This window comes from Gadus macrocephalus, chromosome 17, assembly GCF_031168955.1.
Source record: "Gadus macrocephalus chromosome 17, ASM3116895v1".
NCBI lineage: Eukaryota > Metazoa > Chordata > Actinopteri > Gadiformes > Gadidae > Gadus > Gadus macrocephalus.
In genome coordinates this window covers 11,746,505-11,756,334 of record NC_082398.1, presented here as the reverse complement: position 1 = coordinate 11,756,334, position 9,830 = coordinate 11,746,505, and the positions used below count along the sequence as shown (strand labels likewise).

The 9,830-nt window shown below is 48.6% G+C and overlaps 1 protein-coding gene across 1 annotated transcript in view; it reads left to right on the top strand.

The window, feature by feature from the left end:
• The window catches only part of dnah2 (dynein, axonemal, heavy chain 2), a 212,076-nt gene that overhangs the window by 134,599 nt on the left and 67,647 nt on the right, over window positions 1–9,830 (top strand). The window contains 7 exon segments of the mRNA XM_060035906.1: window positions 2,212–2,545; window positions 2,786–2,839; window positions 2,841–2,924; window positions 3,346–3,504; window positions 5,299–5,451; window positions 5,704–5,795; window positions 8,863–9,061. Of these exon segments, the coding sequence (XP_059891889.1) occupies window positions 2,212–2,545; window positions 2,786–2,839; window positions 2,841–2,924; window positions 3,346–3,504; window positions 5,299–5,451; window positions 5,704–5,795; window positions 8,863–9,061 (1,075 nt within the window).

Below are 9,830 nucleotides of genomic sequence, written 5' to 3'. Positions count from 1 at the left end.
GGTATCTCGCCAGCTTTGTGCGATCTCCATTTTCTGAACTCCCAATAGTGGGTCGTTTTTTGGTTTGTTGTTGTTTCACTTTATTTATTTGATTCATTGGTTCACTCCCTCGGTCTTGTCTCTGCCGCCATCTGTTCCGTCTCTCTCTTGTTGATAGAAACGTGTCTGAGCCCTTTGGGCTTTGACCCTAGCTGAAGCAGGTAGCCTGAAACAACAGTGTGCCCATAACACACACACATAAGCCCTCATGCCGAGCCGTCATCCATTTGCCTCTCATTGCTCATTTTAGACTTCCTCCTTCTCCTCTCCATCGCTCTTCCTCCATCTCTGTGATCTCTAATTGCTCCGCCGTCCTCTTCTCCTTCTCGTCAGTTCACCAGCCTCTCATTTCCCTGCCGCCTCTTATCGGCCCCACGGGCATCCTTATCTCCCCCTCTTCCCCCCCCAACGCGCTCTGATCACCGTCTCTGCCTACGCCTGGGTCTCACCTGTGTGTGTGTGTGTGTGTGTGTGTGTGTGTGTGTGTGTGTGTGTGTGTGTGTGTGTGTGTGTGTGTGTGTGTGTCAGAAATCCGGAGACGACAGCCGTTCAATCTATTTATCAATCAGTCCAATAAAATAACCTGTGTTTGGGTTTGTGTGTGATTGCGAGTGTGTGTTTGTGTGTGCATATGTGTGTGTGTGTTTGTGTGCGCCCATGACCATGTGTGAGCGCTTTTCCTTTATTTGCATCTGCTCTTTTTTCCCTTTCTTTGAAATCTTGGTTTTCCCTCCATCCGGCAGGTTGTCATGTCTCCCCTGCCTTTCTCACATCTCACTGTAAAATCTCTCTTCCTGTTTGTCCATGCTCTCTCTCTCTCTCTCTCTCTCTCTCTCTCTCTCTCTCTCTCTCTCTCTCTCTCTCTCTCTCTCTCTCTCTCCCCCCCCCTTCCTCCCTCCCTCCCTCTGCTTCAATCTCTCCATCACCTCTCATATTTGTCTAGATTTGCAAAGTAGTTTGGGTCCACTCAGAGCACCATCTGGATTTGGTGTTTGTTCCTGTACGTGCGTGCTTGTTGGTTCTCTTTATTTGTGTGTGTGCTTATATTGAATCCACGTGTGTGTGTGTGTGTGTGTGTGTGTTTGTGTGTGTGTGTGTGTGGTGTGCGTGTGTTTGTGTGTATGAGATTGCTTGGACGCTTTGACTGCTCCTACGTTTGTTTATCTCCCACGTCTATATTTTCCCGCCGAAAGGCTCAATCCCAGAAGGCATATGACAGTTTTTCCTCGTCAAACCCATGTTTATATTTATTTTTTTTGTGTGTGTTTGTGTAGCATGTGTGTTTGTCTGTTGCTTGTGTATATGTGTTTGTCTCTGTCCTTTATCTCTATCTTCCTCTCTCTCTCTCTCTCTCTCTCTCTCTCTCTCGCTCTCTCTGTGTCACTCGTTCCCTGGCACACCTCAGCACCACTGGTCTGGTTTCCCTTAACAGTCAAGTGTGTATGTGTGTGTGTTGGGGCTCGAAGTGATGAAGAGATGTGGGGGGGTGGGGGGGGGTGGGGGGGTTGGGGGTGGATGCCGGGCAGGGGGGGCAGCCAGTTTAAATTCTTGGCACACTGGTGTTTGTGTTTTGCACATAAGTACTCAAGAGTGAGGGGACGTGACTTGACACGTCTGCTAGCATGTCCCGTGTTAGTTAACAGCGTACTTATGACAGCAGCTACACTCGCACACACAAACAAATCCCCTTCCTCCACTTCAGTTAGGATTAAGTGTCTTACAGCCCGAGGGTTGTTTTGTTCGATCTCCATCTCCTACTGGAAAATGTGTCCTTGAGCAATGCACATTACTCCTAGCTATTCCCGATAAGATCGTTGTCGGCTGTTTATTTCCATCTAAGAGGTCAAGAATAATAAACTCCACCACAAGCACAACAATAAACACCTACCAACCACCAACTTCCACCTCCACCAACCACCAATCCAACCTCCACCACCATTGCCCACCACCACCCTCATCTCATCTCCATAAGAACCACCATCACCAACAACCCATCTCGATTAGACTCACCAACACCAACCTCCACCTATACCAACCACCAATCCAACCGACAACACCATTAAACCCACCTCCACCACCATCCCATCTCCATTAGACTCACCAACACCAACACCAATCCCTTCTCCATTAGATGCACCACCACCATCCTCACCCCTTTACCACCACCACCAGTAGAACAACATTCCCCATTCCCTACCATCAATCCAACCTCCTCCCGCCCTCCGCCAAGACCACCCACCCAATTTCTATCGCCATGACATCACCCTCTTCACCACCGACGGATCCACGTCCTCTAAAGCTAACTAAAAGATTGACAGTAACAGCCCATATGAGCGCGACTACGCTAACTGTTTTCCGGGCCTCTACAGACGAGAAGCCGGAGGAGAAGTGGATGGTGCTGGACGGGCCGGTGGACACTCTGTGGATCGAGAGCATGAACTCTGTGATGGACGACAACAAGGTGCTGACCCTCATCAACGGAGAGAGGATCTCCATGCCTGAGCAGGTGAGCACCTGGGAGGGGGAGGGGGTCCAGTGGATAGAAGCAGCTACTTGGAAATAAGTTAGTGTTGAGGGTTTACCTGAGGGGAACCCTCTCTGGGGATCTAGTTCCAATTGTGTCAGTCATAACCACTTTTTTCGTGACTTTATTTTTGGTTGAAATAATGTTTTTCACAACATCCAGCCAGGGGGCTTTAATACTCATTGATGATGAATCCTGTCAATTCTTTGGTTTCATTCTCAGGTCTCCTTGCTGTTCGAGGTGGAGGACCTGGCGGTGGCTTCCCCGGCCACGGTGTTCCCGTTGTGGGATGGTCTACAACGACTACACCGACCTGGGCTGGAAACCCTACGTCCAGTCCTGGCTGCAGAGGAGACACAAGGTACATCCTACGTTTGTGTCCAAGTGCATGTATCGAAATGAACGTGACCTCGCCAGGTTATTTACAGCGATGCGATTCTCTCCACAGTTATGTGGCCTGTAATGAAAATATGATACAAAATTAAGTTAGAATAGCTTAACAAAATACCGCTGTGCTATGCTATTACAGAGATTTGATTAGTAGATGACTGATTACTTGCTGTAAAATGACTAAGTGTGCCGCATTTGGTTCAACAGCACCTCATTAAAAGTGAAGTTGCCACAAGCACCCACACATTATCATCACAAAAAGTAGTATATACCACCCTTACAGTATTAGTGTTATCGTGTTATCTTTCCCCCACACACCCATCATCCCCTCCTCACATCCAACGTCTCCCTCCACCTCACCCTCCCCCTTAACCCTGGGCGCTGCCCTGCAGGCGGAGCTGGAGCCCCTGAAGCGTCTGTTTGAGAAGTACCTGGAGAAGACCCTGCTGTTTAAGAAGAGCTCCTGCAAGGAGCTGGTGTCCATCACAGAGCTGAACGGAGTGGCCTCCCTCTGCCGCCTCTACGACGCCCTGGCCACGCCCGACCACGGGGTGAGGGACCCTTGGTGACTGCCGGACTGTTTTGTTGATGGGTTCCTTTGTTTCTTTGAGGTTTTCTCATCTTGGAATACCTGGAGGTATCAGGCCATCTGGCTGCATTCATGGTTGGAGAGTAGTTGACCTCCACATTTATGTACAGCAGACCCGTTGAAGCAGGCAGTCGATCGGTTCTATTATTATTATTATTATAGTAATACAAATAAATTCAAATAATTCTGAGCCGCGGTAAAATTAAATTCTTCTCGAACATTTTTCAATCATCAACCCAACAATGTTTTTTTTTCCCACCTTGAGCAGGGGACACAAATGACATACCCAAGACATCGAGGAAGTAGTGAGAAGTTTCTGCGTAAACCTCAACTTTTCCCCGCTTCCCAATTACTCTATTATTTACATAGTGCTGAGCAGCTCCCCTCCGCCGATACGGAGGCGGAGAGCACAACAAAGGCTGCTAATCTCGTATTTATTCCGTAGCCGACACACCTCAGAGCGCGGCAGCCTCACCTGTGCTCGCCAGCTCTGAAGTTTACAGCTTGTGGAGCTGGAACGTGTGTGTAATGGTAAAGTAGCGCCGGAGATGGGAAGGGGAAGGCAGGCGACTTTTCTTCTTCACATTTAGATTTTGATCCTTTAGCTTTCTCTCGTCGCGATCGCGTCGTCCCAGTGCGTCATGGAGCGCCTTTGACTCCCGCTGTGGCTTGGTGTAAGTCTGCCTACCTTGATGGTGAAACAAAGCATTTCATCTCTGTCTGCTCTCTCTCTCTGTCGCTCCCTCTATCTGGCAACGTTTGTCTTTCACACAGGCTTACCCGCACATGAATATCTCCTCCTTTTCCACCCCCCCCCCCCCCACACACACACACACCTCCCCCTCCATCTTTGTGGTATTCTTAGATATGCTGTGAACCTAACTCATAACCTGAGTTTTTTTTCACGTACGAAAGAGATGCTCATCCAGTATCTCAGGGAAAGAGGCACAGTGTTAAAGTTTTATGTGGAACGTAAGTAGTTTGTTTTAATTTGTAGTTTGGTGATTCGTTGTACATGCATGTACTTTCGGAGTTCATTCATTGTTTAAATAAGAAAAAGATAAGTCATCGCAACGCACTTCATTCAAAATCACTTATTTAATGAAACATTTTCAAAAACAATTTAAAAACTGTCACACAGAGCACAAGATGGTCGTCATTCTAAAATTGACGTTCACATAACAGAACTCGAGGTGACATTGAATTTGCACTTCAAGTTTAACCGCTTCAAAATTCTTGTGTTTAATGAATAAATTACAATACTGATGCCTTAACAAACGGAGCAAAGATGTAAAAAACATTGGCTGGCTTGATTCTTTATTCGGTCACGGTCTTGGAAAATGGATGTGCGGCTCATTATACAGAGATGCCTACAAAGTTAAGCCGTGGTAGTTTGCCCTCACATCTTGAGACAGAGCGCCTGGAACGGGATGCTCCTAATGTGCGTCATTGGTGGGCGAGAGGGCGGGACTCCGAGCATGCTTGTGCGGGAGAAATTTTGAACTGAGGAACATGGGTTCAGTGTCGATAGAAAGTCCACATTGAGTCTCCTTGACTTTGTGGTTGTTCTTCTCGCTCCTTCTCGGGACGGGCAACCTGCGAACACAGCTTATAGGAAGCAAGAGGCAGGAAATTGCATCACAGTTTCCGGCCAGGATGAAGCTACGACTCAGGATCCTCTCTCAGGCAAGGTCAAAACGAAAGTGAGGTTCAATAACCTCCATGTGCCCCGCTCTCTCTCCCTCTGCCCCCCCAGGTGAACCCCGCCGACACGGAACACTTCCCTCACATGGTGGAGCTCTGGTTCCTCTTCAGCCTCATCTGGTCGGTGGGCGCCTCGGTGGACGAGGACGGACGCAAGAAGATGGACAACTTCCTGCGCGAGATAGACGGCACATTCCCCACCAAGGTCCCTACAAAGATGAAACACACACACACACACACCGTCAACAACACAATTGATACCGCAATTGTGTTGACCATATCTTTTGTTATGTTCTTTTAATAAACTTTTTTTAAAACCTGTAAAGAAATGCATTATGAGTGTGTGTTGTAGACGCGGACAGTGTTAGTGATGATGAGGTGACAGTAAAACACTGATAGCAACACTGTCTGGTAACAGAATGTATCCCCACATGTTAACATGCTACTTGTGGTTCAGGACACTATCTACGAGTACTACGTGGACTCCAAGAAGAAGACCTGGGCTCCATTCGAGGGCCAGCTGTCTAAGGGCTGGCGATACCCTGCCAAGTAAGGACCTGAACCTGGGAACCGTGTGTGTGTGTGTGTGTGTGTGTGTGTGTGTGTGTGTGTGTGTGTGTGTGTGTGTGTGTGTGTGTGTGTGTGTGTGTGTGTGTGTGTGTGTGTGTGTGTGTGTGTGTGTGTGTGTGTGTGTGTGTGTGTGTGTGTGTGTGTGTGTGTGTGTGTGTGTGTGTGTGTGTGTGTGTGTGTGTGTGTGTGTGTGTGTGTGTGTGTGTGTGTGTGTGTGTGTGTGTGTGTGTGTGTGTGTGTGTGTGTGTGTGCGCGCGCGCGCGTGTGTGTGTGTGTGTGTGTGTGCGCGCGCGTGTGTGTGTGTGCGCGCGCGCGTGTGTGTCCTTGAGTATCCTTGAGTGTCCTTTTGTCCCATGCCATTTGTGATGGTCCCTCATAAGGATGGCCTCACTCTGTGTTTTCCAGGGTTGATTGACTATTGTGCATGGTAGAGATTGGCAGGGGCTTAGCCATTCACCGTTATTAATGTGCTGTCCCAGAAGGTTTCTCCAGAAGTAGCATAGCAGACTTGCAACTACGCGTTATGTCCCCCACTGTTGGCTTGGCTGACGCAATACAAACCTACCTTAATCACCAGTCCTGCTTTTAAAAGAATAGACAAAAGGAAAAAACGTATTCTCAGCCCTCAAGGCTCCACTGCAAGTAGTTAGACAGACTTATTTATCTTAACAGATTTTGCCCCTAAAGGTACTTCTGTTCTGTACAGTAATACCCATTACAATATACTCTTAACCCTGTCTTGAGTTTTATTTTGTATCACTTTTATCCTCTTACCTCTGCTTTATCTTACCGCTGCTCAGCTAATCTCATCTCTTACCATATTCTGCCTCACCACATCCTTTAACTATCAAACCATTCTCTTTCTCTCTTATTCTTTTTCTTATTCTCTCTCTCTCTCTCTCTCTCTCTCTCTCTCTCTCTCTCTCTCTCTCTCTCTCTCTCTCTCTCTCTCTCTCTCTCTCTCTCTCTCTCTCTCTTTAACCTTCATGTTCTGTCCTCAACAATACACCATACTGTTTTCTCCTTCCTTGTCCTTACTCTTCCCTTTCATTCTCTCTTCTCCTTTGTTACGCTGTCATACTTTTTACTTTTAAATCTTTTATGCTTTTTCCATATGTGCTCCATGTGTATTTTTACTTCTTCCTATGTTCACTGCTGCTATTTCAACCAATTGCACAATTATAAGTGAGTACTTATGGTACAGTTAATAATTTCCCATTTTTGGCATTTACCGTAATTTTCGGACTATAATCCGTGCCTTTTTTCCCATTTTGCGATTCTGCGGCTTATCTAACTGTGCGGCTAATCTTTGAATTTTATAGCTAACGGCCACTAGGGGACCTCCTAAATCTATGGATTTTCAAGCGGCGGGCTCCAGTGCGGCTTATATATGTAAACATCATTCAATTTAGCTGCTGCGGCTTATACTCCGGTGCGCCTTATAGTGCGGAAAATACGGTATATGTACATATTTCCGTTAACTTAAAAATATCAAGATTCTCCCCAAATGTTCTCTTCGTGAATATTGACAGTTGAATATCATTTTTACAATAAACCCTACCTCAACTCGCCTCCGCTAAATAATTAAACTATCCTTGCCTTACCATACTTTCCCTTTCCATAGTTTACCTCAACTCACCTTACCTGACCCTACCTTACTTTCCCTCACCTTAGGTCCCTCTCAGAGAAGCTTAACTTAAAATCAATTATCATCCTATGACCTCACCTCGACCTACATGACCTCACCTGAACCTACATGACCTCACCTCGACCTACATGACCTCACCTCACCTCACCCTACAAGACCTCACCTCACCTCACCCTAAATGACCTCACCTCACCCTACAAGACCTCACCTCACCCAAAATGACCTTACCTCAACCTACAAGACCTCACCTCACCCTACAAGACCTCACCTCACCCTACAAGACCTCACCTCACCCTACAAGACCTCACCTCACCTCACCCTACAAGACCTCAGCTCACCGTACAAGACCTCAGCTCACCCTACAAGACCTCACCCTACCCTACATGACCTCACCTCAACCTACATGTCCTCACCTCACCCTACAAGACCTCAGCTCACCGTACAAGACCTCAGCTCACCTCACCCTACATGACCTCACCTCACCCTACATGACCTCACCTCACCCTACATGACCTCACCTCACCCTACATGACCTCACCTCACCCTACATGACCTCAGCTCACCCTACATGACCCCACCTCACCCTACATTACCTCACCTCACCCTACATGACCTCACCTCACCCTACATGACCTCACCTCACCCAACATGACCTCACCCTACCCTAAATGACCTCACCTCACCCTACATGACCTCACCTCACCCTACATGACCTCAGCTCACCCTACATGACCTCACCTGAACCTACATGACCTCACCCTACATGACCTCAGCTCACCTCACCCTACATGACCCCACCTCACCCTACAAGACCTCACCTCACCCTACATGACCCTACATGACCTCACCCTACCCTAAATGACCTCACCTCACCCTACATGACCTCACCTCACCCTACAAGACCTCACCTCACCCTACATGACCCCACCTCACCCTACATGACCTCACCTCACCCTACATGACCCCACCTCACCCTACAAGACCTCACCTCACCCTACAAGACCTCACCTCACCCTACATGACCCCACCTCACCCTACATGACCTCACCTCACCCTACAAGACCTCACCTCACCCTACATGGCCTCACCTCACCCTACATGACCTCAGCTCACCCTACATGACCCCACCTCACCCTACATTACCTCACCTCACCCTACATGACCTCACCTCACCCTACATGACCTCACCTCACCCAACATGACCTCACCCTACCCTAAATGACCTCAGCTCACCCTACATGACCTCACCTCACCCAACATGACCTCACCCTACCCTAAATGACCTCAGCTCACCCAACATGACCTCACCCTACCCTAAATGACCTCAGCTCACCCAACATGACCTCACCCTACCCTAAATGACCTCACCCCCCTTACCATGTCCTTCTCCTCCCACAGCGCTCCGTTCTACAAGATCATGGTGCCCACGGTGGACACGGTGCGCTACAACTTCCTGGTGGGGGCGCTGGTGGCGGGCCAGTACCCGGTGCTGCTCACCGGACCCGTGGGCACGGGCAAGACCTCGGTGGCCCAGGTGGTGCTCCAGAACCTGGACCCCTCCAAGTGGGCCATCCTCACCATCAACATGTCCTCCCAAGTAGGGCCCGCGTCAGGACGCCGTGGTGGCGATGTCGTCTCTGTGTCTTAAGGGTGTCCATGAATAGCTTTGTGTGACCGCCTTTCCCTTGGAGATGAATGTCTCTCTAATAGATACGGGGGGTATAGCTGCTCATTCTACCTGAACCCAAAACTGTCTCTGTCTAGAGGGGAATGTGGCGGCCATTAGCCAGACACCACAATGTTCCCGGGAGCCCCGAGAGTCTTCACTGTTGAACGATTTTAAACAGGAAGTTTAGTCTTTGAACGTAACGTGACCTCTTAACCTGTCAGACAGGTTTAATGCAAGCTTTATATAAGCCCCCCCCCCACCCACCCACCCACCCACACACACACACACACACACACACACACACACACACACACACACACACACACACACACACACCACACACACACACACACACCACACACACACACACACACACACACACACACACACACACACACATGTTTAGTAAGTATACCCCCTTTGGAGAAGCTGTCCTCATCACAGAATGAGCTGTGGCCATGCAAAGTTGATGGCAGGTGTTTGAGTGCAAGTGCGAGTTTTTGTGTGTGTGTGCGTGTGTGTGTGTGTGTTTGTGTATGTGTGTGTGTTTTGAGTGAGTGAAGGTGATTGGTGTGTGTATGTGTGTGTGTGTGTGTGTTTTGAGTGAGTGAGGGTGATTGGTGTGTGTGTGTGTGTGTGTGTGTGTGTGTGTCGTCCGTCTCCAGCCGCCGTCACGCGCCACACTCTAAATAGCCTG